The 26,016-nt window shown below is 34.9% G+C and overlaps 1 protein-coding gene across 1 annotated transcript in view; it reads left to right on the top strand.

Annotated features, from left to right (window-relative positions):
- LOC306885015 (FH1/FH2 domain-containing protein 3-like) overlaps positions 1–26,016 on the top strand; it is a 73,775-nt gene that overhangs the window by 4,038 nt on the left and 43,721 nt on the right. The window contains exons 2-3 of the mRNA XM_079441323.1: positions 6,321–6,433; positions 12,904–12,968. Of these exons, the coding sequence (XP_079297449.1) occupies positions 6,321–6,433; positions 12,904–12,968 (178 nt within the window). The remainder of the gene's footprint in view (positions 1–6,320; positions 6,434–12,903; positions 12,969–26,016) is intronic.

The following is a 26,016-nucleotide window of genomic DNA, read 5'->3' as shown; positions in this document are numbered from 1 at the left end:
AATAAGCATTACATTAAGTTAATTAAGGTTAAAACTGTGTAGTCCAGGTAGATGGAAATTTATATGCAATTCAAATACATAAATCTTACATTTAGGCCAAAATATGTTTATTTTGAATATATTGAACATAAATAATATTTTGAATCGAATCGAATAGAAATCTAATCACACTGCTTCATATGTATCTTCAATGTATCGTATCGTTGGCTATGCATTGAGATGCGTATCGCATCGGCCTCAGTTATGGAGATGCACATGCCTAGTGGCTATGTTATCATTAAGTTGGGGTTAAGTTAGAGATTAGTTGTGGCTATGTTAATATTAAGTTGGGGTTAAGTTAAAGTTAAGTTAGAGATTAGTTGTGGCTATGTTAATATTAAATTGGGTTAAATTAGAATTAAGTTGTGGCTATGTTAACATTAAGTTGGGGTTAAGTTAGAATTAAATTGTGGCTATGTTAACATTAAGTTGGGGTTAAGTTAAAGTTAAGTTAGAGATTAGTTGTGGCTATGTTAATATTAAATTGGGTTAAATTAGAATTAAGTTGTGGCTATGTTAACATTAAGTTGGGGTTAAGTTAGAATTAAATTGTGGCTATGTTAACATTAAGTTGGGGTTAAGTTAAAGTTAAGTTAGAGATTAGTTGTGGCTATGTTAATATTAAGTTGGGGTTAAATTGGAATTAAGTTGTGGCTATGTTAACATTAAGTTGGGGTTAAATTGGAATTAAGTTGTGGCTATGTTAATATTAAATTGGGGTTAAGTTAAAGTTAAGTTAGAGATTAGTTGTGGCTATGTTAATATTAAATTGGGGTTAAGTTAAAGTTAAGTTAGAGATTAGTTGTGGCTATGTTAATATTAAGTTGGGTTAAGTTAGAATTAAGTTGTGGCTATGTTAATATTAAGCTGGGGTTAAGTTAGGGTTAAGTTGCTGTTAGTTAGGGTTAAGTGTTTTGCGCGCTGCAGTAAAGGACAGTCGGACAGCGGATCATAAGCGTTCAGCCTTCACTAACTACCACTTACACTGGATGAGATTCAGCCGGATCTATTTATAACCCCAGAATGTCAGACAGACGCTGCAGTCAGTGCAGGAGATGGCTGACCAGAGTTCAGCTTTGTGTTGCTTCTCTCTATTATTACAGGACTCCAGAAATAGCACATTACATATTTCTGTCTGTTTAGTGATTTTTACATTTACATTTATTCATTTAGCTGATGCTTTTATCCAAAGCGACTTACAATTGCTATATATGTCAGAGGTCGCACGCCTCTGGAGCAACTAGGGGTTAAGTGTCTTGCTCAGGGACACATTGGTGTCTCACAGTGGATTCGAACCCGGGTCTCTCACACCAAAGGGTCTCTCATACCAAAGGCATGTGTCTTATCCACTGCGCCATCACCACATATATCACATATATTCAGTGATTTTTACACTGAATATATGTGAGCTATATTATCACGCAGTTCTAATGTGATAAATGCAACTATAAGGCATGAAGATATTATAAACATTAACATCATGAGTATTGAGAATGGTGTACTGGGAAAACTGGACTTGGCTGGATTGATGCATATAATATTATTTATTAAATCAAATTTTAGTCGTATTTATCACCAGTAAATCCAATTTGTTTAAATCTGATACACTGTAAAAAAAACAAAAACAAACAAACAATTTGTTTGTTTTACAAAAAATGCTTTCTCAGACTTTCTCGTTCATGTGTAATTCAGTGTTTTGCTTGGCGTGTCTTTGTAATTATTTGTGAAAAATTTCTACACCCAATTTTTTCAGCTTATTAAATATTTAGTTTAATTGAATCAGTGTAATCATTTTAGCAGCGAACAGGTTTATGATTCTAAGTGATTTGATATATCAAAAACTCTTTGAGTGCACTGTAAAAAAAATGTTTTTTTCATATTACAAATAAAACAAAGATTATTGCAGTTATTTTTTGAGGAAAAAGTGTGTGTGTGTGTGTGAGAGAGAAAGTGTGTTAGATTTGTGTGATTGAGTGTTGTTTGTGTGACACATTCTTGAATGGGCTGAGTTTGTTGGCCTGAACGTCGTCTTAAATCAAAGCTGCCGTCTTGAGCTGGAAAGCGAGTGTTTGATTAGGGTTTGGTGAGTTCAGACTCAATGGAGACGCAGGTGTTAAGAGCTCAGAGACGCCAAACCAGCACTCACACACTCCATACAGCTGATTCTGATGAACATTGTACAAGGTTTTGTTATTTTGTTAGAAGAAAACACAAGCGGCTGATGTGCATTTCAGAGCAACTGACCAAATATCTGGTCAGTCTCAGTGTGTGTTTTTAAAGTACGTAGTAAGTCAACTATTTTTGAATTCTAAAAATGCAGTAATTGCTCTGTTTTGGTTCTGGTGTGGGTTACAGATTGTAATATTTATACTCCTATTCACAGAAGTTATGGATTCAATTCCAAGGGAATGCATGATAAAATAAGTAAACTGATAAAACTAATAAATATATACTATGTATGTATGTATATAAAATATATATATATATATATATATATATATGCATAAAGTTGCAAGTTAATTCTAGTATTTATTCAAATATTTGTAGAACTCACATTCTATGTTCTTTGCTGATGTAAAAAGTGTAACAAATCAATCAATTAATCTTTCATTTATGCTTTATTTCATAAAATTCTATTGTACATGATGAAAAATTGCATTTTACTTGTCATTTTAAAACCTTTTTTGTTCATTTGTATTGCTTTTTCTTATTGGGTGTGGAAATCAAGTATCATGGTAATCATTTTTATGCTCTACTGTTCTTAAGTTTGGAGTCTGTAAGATTTTAATGTTTCTGAAAGAGTCTCTTCTGCTCAACAAGGCTGCGTTTATTTGATCAAAAACACAGTAAAAACAGTGAAATATTATTACAGTTTCAAACAGCTGATTTCTATGTGAATATGTGTTAAACTATAATGTATTTCTGTGATCTGCAGCTGTATTTTCAGTCTTCAGTGTCACATGATCTTCAGAAATCATAATAATATACTGATTTACTGCTCAACAAACATTTATGATTATTATCAATGTTGAACACAATTGTGTTGACCAATATTTTTGTGGAAACTGAGATACATTTTATTTTTCAGGATTCACAGATGAATAGAAAGTTCAAAAGAACAGCATTTATTTGAAACAGAAATCTTTTGTGACATTATAAATGTCACTTTTGATCAATTGAATGCATCCTTGATGAATAAAAGTGTTAATTTCTTTAAATAAATGGACTTTTAAGTAGTAGTGCAAACGTTAATTAAGTATATATAAAAACAATAGGCCTAGTTTTCCCGTTCAGAGAGCTGAGTGTGTTTGGATTTACATGCACACCTGTGTTTGTCGTGAGCGCAGCTGCTCATCACACTCTTTAGTCATGCATGCTAACTGTTTAACACGTGAAGCATTTAACACGTGTGTGACGTGTGTTCGGACACACGCGGGTCGAATCTGACCACTGTTCCTGATCAAACCTACAAATCCATCAGCGCGCTCTGAATGCACTGCAGACTGCTGTTCTGTCCCGAGAGCGCAGTGAAGGAAAGAGAAAGCACGTGTGTGTGTGTGAGAGAGAGAGAGAGAGAGTGTGTGTGTGTGTGTGAGAGAGAGAGAGTGTGTGTGTGTGTGTGTATGAGAGAGAGAGAGAGAGAGAGAGTGTGTGTATGAGAGAGAGAGAGAGAGAGAGAGAGTGTGTGTGCATGAGAGAGAGAGAGAGAGAGAGAGAGTGTGTGTGTATGAGGCGTGTGCCGTGTGTTTCTGCACTTCACGGCCGATGGTAATCACATTTACTGCGCTGTAATGTCTGAAACAGGGAAACGTCGCTTACACTGATGTGTTTTATGACTTATCCTCACAAAACTACATTTATTCAGCACTGTGAGTCATTTGGAAGGGTGATTAGTGACCCACACACACACCTCTAGTGCTTTACATCATAAATACTAGTATGTAACTTGTAGCTTGTAGTGTGTGTGTGTGTGTGTGTGTGTGTGTGTGTGTGCTTTAAATTACCCCCCCCCCCCCACATCAATCTACACTCCATACACCATAATGACAAAGCAAAAACAGAACTGTCATAACCTCTTAAATCTATTAAAAATACAAAAACTGAAATAAGCACATTGCATAAGTATTCATACCCTTAACTCGGTACTTCGCTTTGTCTTTGTGGGTACGATACGACAAGCTTTGCTCATCAGCATTTGGCAATTATCTACCATTCTTCTCCTCATCTCTTCACGTCTCAAGCTCTGTCAGGTTGGATGGGGGCAGACGCACATTTTCAGGTTTCTCCAGAAATATTTGATTGGGTTCAAGCTCAGGCTGTGGCTGGGCCACTCAAAGAAATTCACAGCGTTGTGTATAAGCCACTCTTGCTGTGTGTTTAGGGTCACTGTCCTGTTGGAAGGTAAACCTTCTGCCCAGTCTGAGGTTCTGAATGCTCTGGACTAGGTTTTCATTAAGGCTATCTCTATATTTTGGTGCATTGAGCTTCTCTTCTACTCTGATGAGTCCCTCAGTCCCTGCTGCTGAAAAACAGCCCCACAGCATGAGGCTGATACCAGCACACTTTACTTTTGGGATGGTACTCTGCAGGTGATGAGCAGAGCTGGTTTCCTTCAAACATGATGCTTAGGATTGAGGTTCATCAGACCAGAGAATCCTGTCAGAGTCTGAGGGTCCTTTAGGTGCTGTGTTGCAAATTCCAAGTGTGTTTTTTTTTGTCTTCACTGAGGAGAGGATTTTTTTTCTGAACTCTTCCCCAGATGTGTGGCTTGATGCAGTCCTGTTTCTGAGGGCTTGGTGTTGGCTGTGATATGCATTATTAGCTGTTAGACCTTCTGATATTTTGCTGATATTTTGGTTTTGGAAGTCCCCAGCAACAGGTTGACATGCATGCAGGGTCAAAAAACACTCCCAAATGATTCGCTCAATGATTTTTCCAAACCCATCCGTTGCGTGACGCTAATCTGCAGTGATTGGTCCGATTGGTCTCATTTCATAATTCATCTCGCCTGTAATGCCTGATAAAGCAGTGTTTGTGAGCGCAGTGCTGCTTTGTGTACAGCGTCACCAGGCGCTCCAAAAGTGGCACCTAGTGGCAAAGAATGAATTTGCATTTTCATTTTCATTCAGACCAAGGTGAAAAGACCAACAAGTGGGCGGCAATATGCTAATGATTCATGTTTGTCAGCATGAAACGGCTTGGGATTCGTTTTTAAAAACGACTCGTTTCAGTGATTCAGTCGACTCTTTCTTTTGAGAGACTATAACTTTATACACGGAGCACTTTCAGATTTAAAACTTTGCAGGATGTTTTTATTCACTTAGAGCTGTGTTACACACTGCATGAAAGCTCATTTTCAAAAACCCATTACAGGGCTCTTTAAAACGTGTAATGCCTTTCCAAATCATACCCAATCAACTGCAGCTGCCACAGGTTACCTTCACTCAAAGTGTAGTAACATCTACAAGCAATATGAGTGCCCCTGAGCTACATTTGAACTGTCCCAGATAAGGGTATGATTACTTATGCAATGGAATCATTTAAGTTTTTTATTTTTAATACATTTGCAAAGATGTTAAAAACCTGTTTTTTTGCTTTACCATTATGGTGTATGGAGTGTAGATTGATGTGGGGGGGAAAAAGTAATTTAAAGCAGTTTAACATAAGACAGCAACACAAAACATGAAAAAAAATGAAGGGGTATGAATACTTTTGCAAGGAACTATATACATATATATATATATATATATATATATATATATATATATATATATATATATATATATATATATATATATATATATATATATATATATATATATATATATATATATATATATATATATACATATACATGTATACATTTAAATACATTTAATTATATTATCTTAATGTTTTATAATTTGAGTTAAAACTAATAAAACTACCGCTGCTAATTATTTTTATTAGTAGTAAGCCTATTATTATAACTAAAATGACGATGATCAGAAAAATAATTCAAAAATAATAAAAATGACAAAAACACACAACAAAATTACTAAAACTTAAACCCAAATTAAAATGAAAACAGAAAATATAAAAAAACACAGACTAATTCAAAATATTAATAAACTAATATTTGAATGCCTGTTTCTTACCAAAAGTAATTATGACTTTACATCTCACCATTCTGACTTTTACCATTAAAGAGTCACAATTTCCTTTTTTTGTATCTGATGTATATAGTGTGATACTGTCCCTGATTGTAAAGTGTGTGTGTGTGTGTGTGTGTGTGTGTGCAGCTGGATGACTGTGCTCTGCAGCTCTCTCACACCGGTGTGTATCTGGATCTGGAGTCGACGCTAGACGAGCAGAGAGATGAGCTCGAGGGATTTCAGCCGGACGACTGCGCAGGGTGAGATGCACACTACATAGGGCACTACACTGCACTCATGTTAGTGCTATTGAGAGTGTGTGTGAGTGTGTGTGAGTGAGAGTGAGTGAGTGTGTGTGAGTGTGTGTGTGAGTGTGTGTGTGAGTGTGAGTGAGTGTGTGTGTGTGTGTGAGTGTGTGTGTGAGATGTGAGATGTGAGAGTGTGTGTGTGTGTGTGTGTGTGTGTGAGTGTGTGTGAGTGTGTGTGTGAGATGTGTGAGTGTGTGTGTGAGTGTGTGTGTGAGTGTGTGTGTGAGTGTGTGTGTGAGAGTGTGTGTGTGTGTGAGTGTGTGTGTGAGTGTGTGTGTGTGAGAGTGTGTGTGTGTGTGTGTGTGTGTGTGCGTATGTGTGTGTGTGACAGCGGCTCTCACACAAATCACCTTAACAGATTTCCTGAGAGAGAGAGAGAGAGAGATGGAGAGAGAGAGAGAGAGATGGAGAGAGAGAGGGGTATGCGGTATTCTAAGTGCACTCAGTGTGATTTATCGTCTCTGTTGAACGTTCTCCTTCACTGCAGCACAGACAGCAGTAGTTGTGTTTTGAAAATGTCAGAATAATAGGGATGCATCGATATCAAAATAGATACAAAGTCCACAATATGATATTTATTGTGATTATAAAATTTTATAAATTAAAATATATTATTTTTTTTATTTTTGTACATTTTAAGGTTAAATTCTTCTATCTAATGCATTTTGAGAGTTCAGAATGAAGAGCTCTGCACCTGAACTTTAAAGGGGACTCACCCCTCTTTTTATTTGTGATCTGTCTCAGTTTAAACTACACTCACACTGCTGTTTGAGGAACACAAACTAATTAGAAGAGAATAATAATAACAACAATGACAGTAATAGCCATATATCGTAAAACAACTGCATACTGTGCCAAAGCATAATGACCCAAAACACAACTTTAAAGACCTTTTGTGTTAGAATAAGAAGTTTAAATATGTTTTAAAACATTCATCTCTGAAGCTTGAGGGTATTAACGTTTGAAAGTGATATTAATTTTGTAAATTGTAGTCAGGGTTATTATAGTCAACTAAAGAAATTCTGTTACTTGAAATAAAATCAAATTAAAATAAACGAAAATTAGAAAATTAGTCAAATAAGTTTACATTTTTTGTTTTCAGTATTAAAATAACAAACGAATAATTTACAAGTATTATATTTAATATATATAAAAAAACATGATCATTACTTGATAATAAAAATAAATAAATGTAGTCTTAAATAAAATGAAATAAAATATGAAAACCTTAAAATACAGTTTTTTTATTTCAGCTAGATGCCAAGGCAACATTTCTTATTTTCATTTAGTTTAATCTGACGTACTAAAATAACTAAAACCAATAACTGATCATTACTGTCATTAATTATTATAATAATGCATTTTAAAAACATACTTTAACAGAAAAATATTTGTGTTACTTAATATAAAATAAATGTTGACTGAAATAATATATATATAAAAAAAACATGTATGATTATATTTAACTGACAAAACACATACAATTCCTAAAACTTTAATTAAAATAAAGAAGAAATTGAAAATATCAAAATAAAAACTAATTGAAAATATGACGTATATTTACGACATGTATTTCTGTCTTTATTTCTGTAGAATTAAAATGATTAATACAATAAAACTACCACTATTACTACAGATTTGATTATTATTATTATAAATTATTATTTTTACTACTACAGATCATTTCTGAAACACCATTAACTGACATCAGAGAAGATGTGAATGTGTTGTTAAATGATTAAAATATTAAAATCTCTGCAGCTGATCTGTGCTCATTGCCCTGTTTGAGGCTGGGGTTGTTTGAGGACCGTGTGTCGTGGATCTCTGGAAGGTTTGTCAGTCCCGTGTGTCGTGTTGTTGGTCTTTCTCATCTCTCTGATTCGGGGAAAGGTGAGTTCATGGAAAGAATGAGGCGTCTGGACTCAGATCTGCTGTAGGGTCGGTAAGCGCTCGTCAGATCTGGGAGAAAATGTAGTTTTGACATCACTGCTTTATTTCTGAAGTTCCCCTGAGATTTTTAAAGTTCATTTATCAATGCATTCACATGCAGGTAAACAAATGCAATATTTATTTTGGTGTTTCTTTTATTGTGCATTTTAATTTAACATTTTTATGTTTTATTTTGATTGTATTTTAAAAATATTATATTTGTATGATTTAATTAATTTTAGTAGGTTTTGATTGTTTTTTATTTTAAAATTATGCATTTTAATTTGGAAGTTTTTATGATGTAATAATTGTTATTATTCAATATTTTTTTAGTATGATTTGTTTACATAGTTTTTTAAATATAATTACTTTACTTTATTGTTTATTTTACAGGGACAATGCACAATTAAAAGTAATTGCACCAGAGTTAGCTAATAGCTCATTTACATCTGCAACAAGTATATTTAATATGATTTTTTTATTTTTAAATGTATATTTAATATTTTGTTTTTAAAATTTATTTATTTTTAATATTTTATTTTATTTTTAAATGATTTAAATTTGACATTTGAATACATTTTTAGTAACTGTTTTATTTTAAGAGCATTTCTTGTAATTTTCTGATCATATGTAAATGGCCTGTATGGCTGGTCTGCAGTAGATCAGGTGTTGATATGGAAATGTAGGCGGTCGTGTGTGTTCATGAGCTCATGTTTGTGTTCTGGATGAGCGTCTGGTCCCGTGTTGAGGGTTTTGTGGGTTGTTGATCCGTCGGCTATTTTCCACATGTCACTGAGTTAAATGAGTGAGAATGAGTCAGATAGTGTGTGTGTGTGTGTGTGTGTGTGTGTGATGATCAGTGTCTGAGGACTGCTGGACTGACCTTTGCTTGTAAGACTGAATGCACATAAACTCTGTCACAGTTTCTTGGTTTTATTATTTCTTCATATAGTGATGACTGATTATTCTGCATCTCTAGGATGAGTTCAGGTCAATTCAGCCACTTGTTTCCACAGTCAGTGATGTCAAATGGTCTGATTTATTGATCTATCAGCTCTAGATCAGGGATTCACAGTTTGTCAGCCGAACCCTTTTGAGCTCAAATGTATACTTCAAATTTTAAATGAATAATTTAACAACATATTTGCATGTTCACCGTCCTCTGATGACAATTAATGCACCTTAACAAGTAATGTCTTTTATCTTTTAGTAAGTATCTTGTTTTGATTTTTTTTTTTATTATTAAGTAATGTTATTACTTCAATTGTACATTTTCTTATATAATATTTTAAAGTTTTCAAGTATTTTAATTTTACATTTTTATGATTTAATACATTTTTAGTAATAGAATAATTGTTTTGTTTAAATGTTTTTTTTTTTAATCATATAATATAAATTTTTGTATTTAATAGATTTTGGTAAGTTCTATTTGAATAGTTTTTATTTAAAATAAAGTTATTTTGCAATTATTTATTATAGCTTTGTAATTTAATAATTTATAATACGTTTTTAATAAGTATATATTTATGTTTAATACATATTAAAATAATTTTTGGATTGTTTTTCATTTTAAATTATTTTAATTTACGTTTTATGGTTTAATTGCTTTTTAGGTAGTTTTATTTATTTATTTATTTATTTTTAAATTTTTTAAATTTTTATGATTTAAAAAATTATTAGTAATTGTTGAATTTTTATTGTTTTTATTTTAAAATTATACATCATTTCATTAATTCTTAGCTTTTCATAAACTAATAAACCCCAGTTTGGGAAACCCTGGCCGCTGAAGATCTCGTTTTAGTGGATTCAGTCGTCTTCATGCGTGTTTGTGTGAGCGTCACTCTCATGGCTGTGATTGAAAGCAGTGTCAGGGTGTGTGTGTGTGTGTGTGTGTGTGTGTTCTGATGTGCGTCTGACAGCTGATTGACATGTGAACATCTCTGCCGTCACACAGACCTTCCTGTTAGTGTGTGTGTGTGCGTCTATCTGGACATGTTCCTGAGACACACACACACACACACTCTCTGTGCTGTTGAAGTGAAGCGGTTGAATGTGGGTCTCACACTTGGACGGAGAGAGCGAATCCCTCCTGCTGTATTTATTAGTGTTTGGATTGAGGGGTCAGAGGTCAGCGCTGCTGTGTGTGTCGGTGAGCAGCTTTGTGTTCAAGATACTAATGCAGCTCATCTCAAATATGTCAAAGAGGCAATTACTGTAACGGACAAATTCATCACAGACGCATTAAGCTGACCAAAAGTAGCAGTAAAGACAATTATTGTGTCACAAAAGATTTCTGTTTGAAATACATCCTGTTCTTTTGAGCTTTCTATTCATCTGTGAATCCTGAAAAATTATCACAATGTCCACAAAAATATTTGTCAGCACCTGATTTTTACTTTTTAAGAATTTAATAAATGTGTAGTAATTATTTTGTTTTTATTTAATAATTATTTAATTTTTTTACATTTTTATAATTTTGTTTTAGTAAATGTTGTAGTTTATTTTTTTATTTTAAATTGACTTTTTATTTTAGTTTTTTTTTCTTAGTTTATTAGGAGTTTTAGTTATAAAATTATTTTGAATTGACTTTTTAAAAATACATTTATACATTATTTTTAGTGCTGTCAAAATTAGCACGTTAACGCAGGCAATTAATTTTTCCAGTTTAACGCATTAAAAATATTGAGGCTTTTATGGAGGAACGAAAGCGCGCCGCTGGAAAGGGGTGCAATAATCCTTTTATCTCCATTGTTGTATTTTCATAATCATTGGAGGCTGAAATAGGTTTATGTGAAGATTGTTTTAAGTTAATTTTTATTTTGAGAAGTTTTAATTTTTTAAAGTCTAATAAATGTTAAAATTGATAGCTCTCAATTATATTGTAGTGTTAGTGTAGTCAACATATAGTCAATGGTTCAATATAAGCAATTTCCTAGAGTATTGGTATCAGTGATACTCACCTACAGTCATAAAAAACATGCCACCAAACAAATATTAAAAATATAATGTTTATGTTCTTTCTACATTCATTTTAAGATTGAATGTTTAATTTTTTATGATTTAATTTTTAGTATTTTCATTTCTGTTGTTTTTATTTTTAGTTGCTTTTAATTTTACGTTTTTGTGATTTAATAAATTATTAGTAATTGTTTTATTTTGATTGGTTTCTGTTTTAGTTTTGTTGTTGTTTATCAAATACATGCATTCCTGTGACCAATCAGCAAATACGAACAAATAATAAAAATGACAAGCAACGCCACAAATAAATAAACTGAAAAAATATATAAATGAATCAGTGCTTTAGGGCTCAAATGTAAAGTAACACTGCATATGCTTCACTGTAGAAATATAAGTTATTCAGTCAAGAGCAGCGAGTGAATTGATTTTATTTTTGTAATGTGTCTTTTATATTAACATTAAAGCTAGCGACAGCAGCTGTAGATTAGACGTGGTCACTTTAAGAGACGATGAATAGGTCAAATATAATGAATACAACTGCTTATTTTCACTTAACCCTTAAATGCATACCTTCATCAAAATACATCATTCAATACCCTCTCCCTCCTTCATTTTTTAAAGTTAGACATTCCTCAGTCTATTCATGCATTTAAGGGTTAAGGACATAACAGTTTTTGAGGATAGACGGGTATTTTGACACATTTAGTATGTATTTGTCCATTCAAACACATGAAGACATTGCCTGAGACGCAGCTCTGCGCGCACAGAACACACTGAATGGTTGTCTTTCACGTCTTCTTGCACTTGAATGCTTTAAAATCACTTTGAATTTGATCGGAGCAGTGACAAATCCGTCAGCTGTCCCAAGCATCTCTCACACTGATCCTGAACCATCGGCCGGTCCTTACAGTTGAGCTCTGGTAATAAAAATGAATATGCATTCTTTATCATGAATTTTTGACACTTTTCAGATTACAGAAGATCATAAAATGAATTTCTTTTTTCCCTATTTTAATCAAAGCTGAATTTAATAAAATATTCAAACATAATATATTTTAAAATATTTATATTATCCTATATGTTGACATTTTTTTCTACTAAACTTGTCATAATGCATTTTATTTTATTTATAAATAAGCAAGTAGTTGATAAAAATGCATGACGGAAGAACATCTGAATGGAAGATTAATATGAGAAAATCAGCCGTTTGTCATGTTTCTTATCGATGACATGTGAATATTGAGAGCTGTTTCCCAGAAGAGTGAAGAGCTTGTGTACTGATATCAGGAGAGCTGAATGACCGTGTGTGTGGAGCGTTTGCTAGCGTGTGTGTGTGTGTGTGTGTGTGTGTGTGTGTGTGAGCGTGTCTGTGTGTGTGTGTGTGTGAGCGTGTCTGTGTGTGTGTCTGTGTGTGTGTCTGTGTGTGAGTGTGTGTGTGTGTGTGTATCGTGTCTGGTCAGTATCTTTAGCACATTTCTGATTTATTGCTATTATCTTCTGTTCTAAGCAGTATTGCTGGTTTTCTGTGTTTTCAGGAGGGGAAAGAAGCACAGTGTGATTTTACGCACTCAGCTGAGCGTCCGTGTTCACGCGTGTATCGGTGAGTCTCAAACACATCAACACACACATCTGAGCGAACAGCAGCAAGGCTCTTCTGTTCACCAAGGCTGCATTATTTGATCAGAAATACAGTGAAAAACTGTTAAACTAATTTATTGTATTTTCAGCATCATTACTCCAGTCTTCAGTGTCACATGATCTTCAGAAATCATTCTAATATGCTGATTTACTGCTCAACAAACATTTCTGATTATTATCAATGTTGAAAACAGTTGTGCTGCACAATATTTTAATGGAAACTGTGATGCATTTTATTTTTCAAGATTCACAGATGAATAGAAAGTTCAAAAGAACAGCATTTATTTGAAACAGAAATCTTTTGTTACAGTATAAATGTCTTTACTCTCACTTTTGATCAATTTAATGACGAATAGAAGTGTCTTTAAAACAGCTGTTTTAAATGATAATATTTCACTTTTTACTGTATTTTTGGTCAAATAAATGCAGCCTTGATGAGCAGAAGAGACGTCTTTCAGAAATCCGTATGCTGTATAATATGTGCATTATTAATAGTTTTTGCTGTAAGGAAGTGCAGTGATCTCAGTAGCTGTCAGACTGGTTTGAGGGACTGGTGTCAGCGAGTCGAAGTTATAATCATTATAAAGCGTTTGAGCGTCTCTCTCTCTCTCCGTCTCTTTCACTGATAGTGTGTCTATTCCTGGATCACGGGTCAAGTGTCTCATTGGCTGCTGCCGTTAGAGATCAGGGAGGGTCAAAGGTCAGGGGCGTATATTAGAATGATTTCCCTCTCATCGGCTTCATCAAAATTCACACTTGACTTCCCAGCATGCCTTTTGTATGTGGTCGCATTTCCTGTGTCAGCGCAGAGGGACATTTGACACCTTGTGTGAGTGTATGTTTGAGTGAGTGTGTGTGTGTGTGTGTGTGTGTGTGAGTGAAGTGAAGTGACATTCAGCCAAGTTTGGTGACCCATACTCGGAATTCGTGCTCTGCATTTAACCCATCCAACGTGCACACACACACACACACACACACACACACACAGCAGTGAACACACACACACACAGCAGTGAACACACACACACACAGCAGTGAACACACACACACACAACAGTGAACACACACACACCGTGAACACACACCCGGAGCAGTGGGCAGCATTTATGCTGCAGCGCCCGGGGAGCAGTTGGGGGTTCGGTGTCTTGCTCAAGGGCACCTCAGTCGTGGTATTGAGGGTGGAGAGAGCGCTGGACATTCACTCCCCCCACCTACAATTCCTGCCGGCCCGAGACTCGAACCCACAACCTTTGGATTACGAGTCTGACTCTCTAACCATTAGGCCACGACTTCCCCGCTGCCGGAGTGTGTGAGTGTGTCTGTGTACGTTTGCGTGAGTGTGTGTGTGTGTGAGTGTGTCTATAAGTATGTTTGAGTGAGTGTGTGTGTGTGTGTGTGTGTGTGTGTGTGTGAGTGTGTCTGTGTACGTTTGAGTGAGTGTGTGTGTGTGTGTGTGAGAGTGTGTCTATAAGTATGTTTGAGTGAGTGTGTGTTTGTGTGTGTGTGAGAGTGTGTCTATGTGTGTGTGTGTGTGTGTGTGTGTGTGTGCGTGTGCGTCTGTGTCTGTGTCTGTGTGTGTGTGGGTGTGTGTGAGTGAGTGAGTGAGTGAGTGTGTGAGTGACTGTGTCTATGTGTACGTTTGAGTGAGTGTGTGTGTGTCTGTGTGTGTGTGTGTGTGTGTGTGTGTGTGTGTGTGTGTGTGTGTGTGTGTGTGTGTGTGTGTGAGGGAGTGTGTGTGTGTGCGTGAGTGAGTGAGTGAGTGTGTGAGTGACTGTGTCTATGTGTACGTTTGAGTGAGTGAGTGAGTGTGTGTGTGTCTGTGTGTGTGTGTGTGTGTGTGTGTGTGTGTGTGTGAGTGAGTGTGTCTGGGGCTTTAAGTGGACAGATGATGAGTTTTAAGTCTCCAGCCACCTGCTTCCCCTTGACTCTCTCAATCCCACTGGATTTACTGTTGTGTTGATAGAATCCCTGCATCACCTGATCTCAAGTGCTTTATTGCTTTAATATACGTTGTGGCAACATATACAGACATGCACAGGATTGTGTAACTGTCTGTGAAACATGGACAGACTCAAAGAAGTTATAAAAATAGAATTCATGGTGTTTACGTGGAATCACTTGGAATCTTTGATTTCAGTTTTTAATTTGAGAAAATCTGTTGTCAGATGCGCAGAAACTTTACTATAAGCAACCTAAATAAAAGTTTGACAAATTGATTAGCATTGTACTGTAGAACATACTTCTCGAAGTAATACTAATAATTATTATTACTATTATTAATAAAACTGTTGTTTTTATTAATAATATAATATAAATGTTTATTTTTTAATATCACAATTTCTCTTCAATGTTTAAATTTTAACAGTAAAACTGTTGTGCAGCAGATTGTTTACACGTCGGTATTGAATAAATACATTAAAATGTAATTAAATGTAGTAATTTATTTTATTAATTTGTAATTAAAATGAATGTTTTATGCCTTCATTTGAACACCACCATTTTTGTATTAAATCATAAATCTAGGAAAATAAAAGTATGTAATGGGGAACATCGGACATTGTATGGCTGAGTTTCATCAACTTCCTTTTTCAAAAATGTCAAATTTCGAAATTTGTCCACCACAGACACACCCTTCAACGAAAACTCCCGGTCTTCGCAGTTTAACATCACAAAGGGCTTTAGATTACACTGACCAACATTAGTGTTGATCTGATTAAATCTCTAGGAGGAGTTCATTTAAATACAATGCATGAAAACGGCACAAAACTTGCTGAGAAAAAGTCAAAAGTAACACACTTCCTGTTGGGTTTTGGATTTCGTGCCAATGGATGTTTCTGTAGGTATTGGTGTGTTACATGTGTCTAGCAAATTTCGTACATGTATGTGAAACACACCTCGAGGGGTCTTCATTGAAATGTTATAGGTGGTTTCACGAGTTTTCCAGAATGGTCAAAAATTCGATTCATTTCGGAGAAGAAGAAGAAGAAGAAACTGAGCGATTTCAATAGGGTCCTTGCACCATCGGTGCATAAAAACACTTGCTAAATATATTTAGCTTGCTAAATGACGTATTTTCTTTGTTTTCCTGCATGTTGTTTGACTAGCTTAGATCCATTAAATAATATTAAAAGATGCATCTCTGGATTTTAATAATGTATTGTATTACAAATGTTGAAATTTCCAGACAAACTATTTTTTCATGTTCAACTTATGTTAACAATTGGAACATTATTGTTAAGTGTTACCAAAATCAGGGTTATAATAGTTAAGTAACACTAAAACCAGAAAACTATTTTTGAAATAAAACTTTAACTGAAATAAAATAAAACATTGATGAATGAAATGATTGAAAACTACATAGACATTAAAAAATGACTAAAACACAACAAAATTACTAAAACTTTAATTCAAATGAAAAAGTAAATAAATAAATGTAAAATATTAAAAATATAATATAAAAAATAATTTAAATATAATTCAAAATTTGATAAAAAACTATAATAGGGTACCAGTGGTACGAAAATAATATAAAATTATAAAATCTTAAAATGTGTATGTTTATATAATATATTTAGCTTTATTATATATATATATAATGCTTATATTTGTGTATATAAATCTAGTTTTGATTGTCAGAATCCAGCGTGACCGTGTTATTTGAGAGAAGTGTTTTTGCTGAAGTTATGTAATATTGACAGTAAATCTGAACTGAAGCTAGAGTCTGAATCTGTTTTCTAACGTCATTTTGACTCGTTTGAACTCAAGCGATTCATGATGTGAATCAGTTGTTACATTGATTCATTCGTTCAGATGAATCATCTGATCTTTTGATTTGAGTCCTTCAAGATCCAAATGTGATTATTGAATGTTTTCACTCGGTCTGGCTCCGTCTGGAGTGAATCAGTGCTCTGATATCAGAGCTGAAGTGCCTCGGTAACTGATATAACGAGGTAATTTTAGCAGCCGCTTGATGATCTGGATGCCGTTTGCACAGCAGCGTTTCTGCAATATCTTTAGAAAGTGTTGACAAGACAGAAACATGTGAAAGAGACACTGCAGAGGTGAGAGAGAGAGAGGAGGAAGAGCGTCAGGTTTAATTACCTGCTGGATCACACACTAATAATGCACTCAATAGAGTCTGAAAAAAATATATAGGCTTTAGAATTCTATTTTATTAAACTGAATATTATATGAGATTATTATTTTAATATATTATTTGATGCTGTATATTATTATTTTTTAAATTATACATTTATATATATTTTTTTATATATATTTTATCATTTTATTCTACATTTTCCAGCAGTAAATATTAAATAAACATTGTAATAAATTAAATTAAATGTTAATTTATTAAATTTAATCAATTTATTAAATATGTAAATATATAAATGCGTATTAAATTAATGTTTAAATTAAAAAGAAAATTAAATTAATATGTAATATAAAGTAAAAACACTAAATTTAAAATGATTTTCATTTTAATTAGAGCCTGACGCTCAGTGTCAACAACAGCAGTCAGTCGTGTCTTTAGAAACCAGCAGCTTTTACAGGAAAAACATGTGTCGTGTGCGCGCGTGTGTGTGTGTGTGTGTGTGTGTGTGTTGTAAACAGAGGCTGATGGCTTTACAGTCTGTGAGCAGAAACACACTGATGTTAAACTCATAACCTCAGAAAGCACACACACACACACACACACACACACACACACACAGTCCTGCCAGTATGGCTGAGAAACACACGTAAACGCCAGCAAAACTAGCGTGACAGCTGCTGAAAACATCTGCATGATTATGTCATCTAGCCTACTGTTCGAGAGAGAGAGAGATTTAATTTAGTATTTAATGTTATAGTTTATATTTTACATTTAAATCAATTGTATTTTTGTATTTTATATTTATATATTTAATTTCATATGTATGTATGTGTGTGTGTGTGTGTGTGTGTGTATATATATATATATATATATATATATATATGAAGAGTTTGGTTCCTAAACGCCATTTAAAAAAAAAAAAAAAGAGTTTCCACCAAAATCATTATTGTGTCTGGTCGGTATTGAAAAGTCTGTTTTTAATTTGGTGCAAAATGCGATATCTGCCATATTATTCTGTCATGTTTTCTCCCTTTTTTTCCAAACCTTGACAAACGCCAGTTTCCTTTCTCTGCAGAATGTGATATATCCGCTCAACCAATCACAGCGCTCCATTCCACACACTATAAACCGCACCGGTAATGGCGGCGCTTTGATTGTAATGCACATCTCGTCAGTAAAGCTGGTTCTGTGATCTCCATCACGTGCTTTCAGATGGAGCGGCATTTAATACTGAGCCATAGATCACAGCAATATCACGTTCATTATCGCAGATGAATCAATTAATTAGAGTGACAGTGACATACAGCCAAGTGTGGTGACCCATACTCAGAATTCGTGCTCTGCATTTAACCCATCCAACGTGCACACACACACACAGCAGTGAACACACACACACACACACACAGCAGTGAACACACACACACACACACACACACACACAGCAGTGAACACACACACACACACACAGCAGTGAACACACACACACACACACACACACAGTGAACACACACACACACACACACACACACACCAGTGAACACACACACAGCAGTGAACACACACACACACACACACAGCAGTGAACACACACACAGCAGTGAACACACACACACACACACACACAGCAGTGAACACACACACACACACACACACACACCGTGAACACACACACACACACAGCAGTGAACACACATACACCGTGAACACACACACACACACACACACACACACACACACACACAGCAGTGAACACACACACACACACACAGCAGTGAACACACACACACACACACAGCAGTGAACACACACACACACACACACACACACACAGCAGTGAACACACACACACACACACACACACACACACAGCAGTGAACACACACACACACAGCAGTGAACACACACACACACAGCAGTGAACACACACACACCGTGAACACACACACAGCAGTGAACACACACACACAGCAGTGAACACACACACACACACACACACACACACACACACACAGCAGTGAACACACACCCGGAGCAGTGGGCATTTATGCTGCGGCGCCCGGGGAGCAGTTGGGGGTTCGGTGTCTTGCTCAAGGGCACCTCAGTCGTGGTATTGAGGGTGGAGAGAGCGCTGGACATTCACTCCCCCCACCTACAATCCCTGCCGGCCGGGGACTCGAACCCACAACCTTTGGATTACGAGTCTGACTCTCTAACCATTAGGCCACGACTTTTTGTTATATAGCCTACAGTAGGGGTGGGCGATATGGAATATCACGATTGTTTTTAGAAATATCACGATTCGCGGTTTTATCACGATTCTTTGTCATGTTGGTTTTACAAGTTGTCTGAGCATTACAGCCAAACTAGAAAGACAAAGCCTTTCAAGGTAACACACACACAAAAAAAGACATGGCAGATATTTAGGCCAAAGTGGGCGAAGATAAAAATCTTTGTCATTATTTTATCATTCTTATTAAAAAATAAGAACAAAGATGCACATTACAAATACACATAATATACAAATAGAACAAACAGTGCTTTATTTTCAGGTACAATAGGTGTATTTAGCAGAGAATTCAATGAAATTGAATGAACAAATATAAAAATAAAACACTAGATAGACTGATTCCTAAAACAACTGTATTAAAGTTTTTCAGTCAAGAATAGTGAGGGATTTTTCTCTTTGTGTTTTGTTGTTTTGTTAATGTTAAATGAATAGTTCCCCCCAAAACGAAATATTCTGTCATCTGTCTGTCAATTCTGTCATAATGTTTTATTTTTATACCATCATTTACTCAAAAGTTGTTTTAAACCTGAATGAGTTTCTTTCTTCTGCTGAACATAAATGCTATTTTGAAGAAGGTGGAAAGCAAACAGTTGCTGGTCCTCAGTGACTTCCATAGGTTTTTTCTTTCCTGCTATCAAAGTCAATGTAGACCAGCAACTGTTTGGTTTTCCACTGAGTAAATAATGACAGAAATTCAATTTTAGGGTGAACTATCCCTTTAATGACAGTCGACAGCATGTTTAGTGTCCTGTCCCTTTAAGAGCTGCACGCATCTAATATACAGACACGCATCCGTTTCTCTCTTAACTATTTACTTTCATTTTAGAGATAACCAACTCAGTCTGTATGTAAACCTTGTGTGTTTTGACAGTATTAGCGCACAAAATAAGTTAGTTGAGTAATCAGGCGCTGTTAGACAGGTGTTTTAGTGCGCGCGCTTCAGGTGTAAGAGCACGTCAGACCAGCGCGCGAATTAAACATTTAACCAGCAAGGCTTGTGTGCAAATAATGTACTTTTGCGATCACGAATAAGTGCAGTGTCCTGTCAGAGTAACTCTACTGCTGTATGTGGTGTTGTACAGTATATAGAGACGGAGACCAGAACTGTATTTGATCATGTGCACTGCAGCACGATACTACCATATTTCCTCAAAAGCAGATCATGGAGACATTTTTATCGTCCACGATCAGAAATCATTATATCGCACACCTCTAGCCTACAGTGTATAGCACTAGTCAACTAAATGAATATAACATGGCAGAGACTGATTGAATGTATATAAGATTAGTATTGACCAAGTTCAGAGGCTGTCATATATGGATCAACTTACTTTGTGTGTTTTCAATATGAAAACATAACTTTTATATTGATTCGATGGATTTATATATGTATGAAGAGTTTGGTTCCAAAACACTATAAATCCATTTGGATTCATTTGAGTAAAAATGAAAGTGAAAAAAAGTGGCAAGATGAAAATCACTCATTTCTGTTTCAAACTTTCACATAGCATCTTTAGGTTATAATAACATTAACAATTCAAATCCAGATTTAGATTTTCAAAGATTTATTATAAAAACTCATCTTCTTTTCCCCAAAATGCAATAAATATATGAAAAGCTTTGTTTTTTTTTTTTCAAAATGCACTAAATTCATTGAATCAATATAAAAAAAAAATTCATACTGAAAATACACAACAAAGTTGATATATATATATATATATATATATATATATATATATATACATAACTTTTAATATTTTTGTATGACCTTTTTTCAGTTTTTATATGAAGCTTACACTGTCTGCGCCGATATATATCCTCATGGTTAGTGTCAGCTCTTTACTGTCCTGTCACATTAAAAAGCCCATAATATAACTTTAAAAAAAATGTTTACACTGCAACAAACAATTTTATACACAATAAATTATTTTATATTATTCTTTATGGTATTTGATTTTTATTACATTTTATTTTGTATATTTATATGCTATATAATTATATAATGTCTTTATATTTTTGTCTTTATATTTTAGATTCTAGATATTTATATGTATATTGTTATATATAAGTTTAGTATTTTATATTTTGTTAAAGTTTTATTTTTTCTACATTTGTTACATATTTATAAATTTTTTCTATTTTTCTATTTTTTAAATAATTGTATAGTATTTTAAATTACACAGCACAAGGTTTTATCCACAATAAATAATTTACTATTTAATTTTATAGTTTGTTTTCATGTTTTTTATTTTTATAGTTTTATATTTTATATTGTTTTGGATTTAAAGCTTTACTTGTATTTGTGTAATTTGTATTTTACAAATTACATCCGATAATCCATTAACTTTTTTTTACATAAAGTTTATTATCACAATTAAGCAGTTAATGGTCTTACATGTCAGAAACGAACCGTCACACTTATTAACATTTTTCATCAGATATTTTAAGCATACAATTCTTTAATGGACATCTATATACAGGCACAAGCAGCTCGTGGCTCTTACACACTGATCTCTCTGTGTTTTATGGGTTGATTGTTTGACTCGGGCATTGTGTCTCTATCAGTTTATGAGTATCGTTTATCTGTGCTTCCTCTCTCTGCATCAGCTTGTCATTGTTATGTGAGTTTATATCATGTGTGAAATGGAAGTGACAGAAACCACCTGACCATTAGCATACAGTTGAGTGTGTGTGTGTGTGTGTGTGTGCGCAGCTGTCGTTCGCTGGGCATTGTGGGATACGATGACATCATGGCATTCTGGGTCACAGCAGGCATGAAGGTGTGAAGTCTGGAAGAACTTTAGTGAGTGAGTGTGCCTGTTCTCTCTCAGGTCCCGTGGTCTGTCTGTTATCTGGGTTATTTTTATCTTTCAGAAGTACAGGAAGGGCCTTATGGGAAATTATAATATCATGTGAAGTCATATTTCTGTGTCACAGGTCACATTCGATTTTAAACTGCTTGAAAACTCATTCGATGATTTATTTGTTCTTCAGATTTTGTTACTTAGAGTCATAAAGTCGTTCTCATTCAGGGTCATGAAGGTGTGAGTAAAGTTTTGGTTTTTGGAAACTTTGCTGTTCATATTTTGTTGACGTGAAATTGAGCCCCATTTCCCCAAAAAAAAAGATTAGGGTGAAAACAGAGAAAGATTAAGGTGAAAAACAAAAAACATTTAGCATAGCTTGTCAAAGACTGATTTAAAAAAAAAAAAATTATTAATATTTTTATGTATAATTTTAAATAAAATTAAGTTTACAGCACAAACAATTTTATACTTAATAAATATTTTTTTATTTAATTGTATATTTAGTTTTTGTGTATTTCATATTTTATATATTTATTTTAATATTTTATATACTGTATCATTTTATATGAAATGTAGTTTACAGTACAACAACCAATTTATACACAATAAATAATTTTATTTTTATAACTTTTCAAAACATTTTCATTTTTTAATTTTTCACTTTTGCATATTTATATATTTAAAATTATTTATATTATTCATATTCGTATAATTTTGTATATGCATTGTGTGGTAGCGCAACACCTTAGCAACCATCTAGCAACATCCTGGTCACGTCCACATCGCTCTAGCATCATGCTGCTGTGTTTTGCATGGGTAAATATATATCTCACGTTTACAGATTCTGCTCCTGCTCTCAGAAATATTGCAGATTTTCCCACCAAATCAGTGCAGCAAATCCCTAAAAACATCTGTGTAACTGTATAGTAATCCGTATAATGGAGTAAATGTGGGTCAGTGACCTCTGACTGATGAGGTCAGACTTTTGCAGTTCGCTGTCGCCACGGTAACAGGGTAGCATTCGTACGCAATGATGTCACGGCTGGAAACAGGAAGTGGATTGCGCTGTTAAAGCGACGTGAAGCACGCGGTGCGTCGGATCTAGATCTCAGTTTCAGACACACGAGCCGCTGCAGCTGCAGATATAAATAATCACACGGCCGAGGATCAGATATCAGCCTCAGCACACCAACAGCACACATTTATTCACTTACTCAGAAATACTGGAATCAAACTATGCATTGTACATTTATTCATAATGCATTATGGTTATTTTGCCAATAGCACCTTTAAAGGTTAGCCTGCATTTTATTATTGTAAAAAGTATGTTTTTTATGCATTATACTCTTTAAATGTGTGCATATTCATAGGCATATAGTATAATATAATGTAATATAATATAATATTTTAAATAAGAATATTATATGCCTTTGTACTTTTGACTGAATTGCCTAGCAACTTTTATGATGGCTGTTGTTGTTTATTAAAAATTATTATTCAATGAATAATATTTTATATAAATAATAGTAATATTTAGTATTGGGAAACAGTGTTCGTGATGGTTTAGCTACATTGTTCTGTCATTAGATGGCAACAAGAGACTGTTTTTATGAGTGAGCAGTAAAGACTTTTATATTGAAAAAGACTAAAACAGAAGTTATTTTTACTTTAAACAAAAGCTTGTTATAATGCACTGAGCAGCGCTGTCATCAGGAATCACCCTTAACAGATGAAACGATAGTACGACAAAGATATCGCTTTCCTCAGCAGGCATTCAATAATGTTTTATTGTGAATATGAGATTGAGCTGAAGAATGAATGCTGGATCAGATGCAGGTAATCACTATACATACACTGCTTTTACTACAGTAATAAGTCGTGGGAAGTCGTGGCCTAATGGTTAGAGAGTCGGACTTGTAATCCAAAGGTTGTGGGTTCGAGTCTCGGGCCGGCAGGGATTGTAGGTGGGGTGAGTGAATGTCCAGCGCTCTCTCCACCCTCAATACCACGACTGAGGTGCCCTTGAGCAAGACACCGAACCCCCAACTGCTCCCCGGGCGCCGCAGCATAAATGCTGCCCACTGCTCCGGGTGTGTGTTCACTGCTGTGTGTGTGTTCACTGCTGTGTGTGTGTTCACTGCTGTGTGTGTGTTCGTTCACGGTGTTTGTGTTCACTGCTGTGTGTGTGTGTGTGCACGTTGGATGGGTTAAATGCAGAGCACGAATTCTGAGTATGGGTCACCATACTTGGCTGAATGTCACTTCACTAATACTATAAGCTTTTAATGAAGCAACTCAACGTAACTTTTTTACTAGCTATAAATGTTTTTAATTAATAACGAATTAATATCACACGTCTACTCGTGTGATATTGCTCATATTTACACTTTTAGTGGTGAATGATTTCTGCAGTCTGACGTTGAGTTTGGTCCATGAAATCGTCAGGTTTGTGTTTGTCTGTAAGCCACATCAAGATTCAAGATTCAAGATTTTTCTTTGTCACATACACAATTATACAGAGTATAACCAGCAGTGCAATGTAGGTACATCAGCTCAAACAGCTCTTCTGCAGTGGCTTTATGCTTGTTTTTCTGAGCGCTGGCTTTGGATGGAACTGCAGAGACGTGTGTAACATCTCATTCCAAGACACATTTCACTCCGTCAGATGCCGCTGGATCACAATCTGCTGCTTATTTGGGGTTTTTCTGCACTCAACTTATTCTTTGGTTTTGGTTCTTTGAGTTCATGAATGTTTTCACCATCGAGGGCTGGATCTGTTTTCTTCCTGCGCTGCAGCTCATTGAGTTTTTAGAGTGTTACTTCCAAATGAAGTACAAAAACATTTATAAGTTGCTAGGGTGTTACAATTTGGTTGTTAGGGATTAGAGTGTTTTTTACTTCATTGCTGTGTGGTTAAGGTGTAGTGGGTGGTTGCTAGGGTGTTATTATGTGGAGTTTTCAGTGGTTTTTACTGCATTGTTATTCAGAGTTTTCCGTGGTTTTTACTGAAAAACTCTGGTGGTTGCTAGGGTGTTTTCGGTGGTTTTTTTACTGCATTGTTATTCAGTTGCTACAGTGTTATGGGTGGTTGCTAGGGTGTTATTATGTGGAGTTTTCCGTGGTTTTTACTGCATTGTTATTCAGTTGCTACAGTGTTATGGGTGGTTGCTAGGGTGTTGCTATGTGGAGTTTTCAGTGGTTTTTACTGCATTGTTATTCAGTTGCTACAGTATTATGGGTGGTTGCTAGGGTGTTGCTATGTGGAGTTTTCAGTGGTTTTTACTGCATTGCTATTCAGAGTTTTCAGTGGTTTTTACTGAAAACTCTGGTGGTTGTTAGGGTGTTTTCTGTGTTTTTTTACTGCATTGTTATTCAGTTGCTACAGTGTTATGGGTGGTTGCTAGGGTTTTGTTAAGTGGAGTTTTAGGTGGTTTTTACTGCATTGTTGTTCAGTTGCTACAGTGTTATGGATGGTTTCTAGGGTGTTGTTATGTGGAGTTTTCAGTGGTTTTTACTGAAAACTCTGGTGGTTGCTAGGGTGTTTTTGGTGGTTTTTACTGCATTGTTATTCAGTTGCTACAGTGTTATGGGTGGTTGCTAGGGTGTTGTAATGTGGAATTTTCAGTGGTGTTTACTGCACTGTTATTCAGAGTTTTCAGTGGTTTTTACTGCATTGTCATTCAGTTGCTACAGTGGTTGCTAGGGTGTTGCTATGTGGAGTTTTCAGTGGTTTTTACTGCATTGTTATTCAGTTGCTACAGTGTTATGGGTGGTTGCTAGGGTGTTGTTATGTGGAGTTTTCGGTGGTTTTTACTGCATT

This window comes from Barbus barbus (assembly GCF_936440315.1).
Source record: "Barbus barbus genome assembly, chromosome: 19".
Lineage (NCBI taxonomy): Eukaryota > Metazoa > Chordata > Actinopteri > Cypriniformes > Cyprinidae > Barbus > Barbus barbus.
The sequence above is the reverse complement of the archived record's forward strand: the minus strand, read 5'-3'. Positions and strand labels throughout refer to the sequence as shown.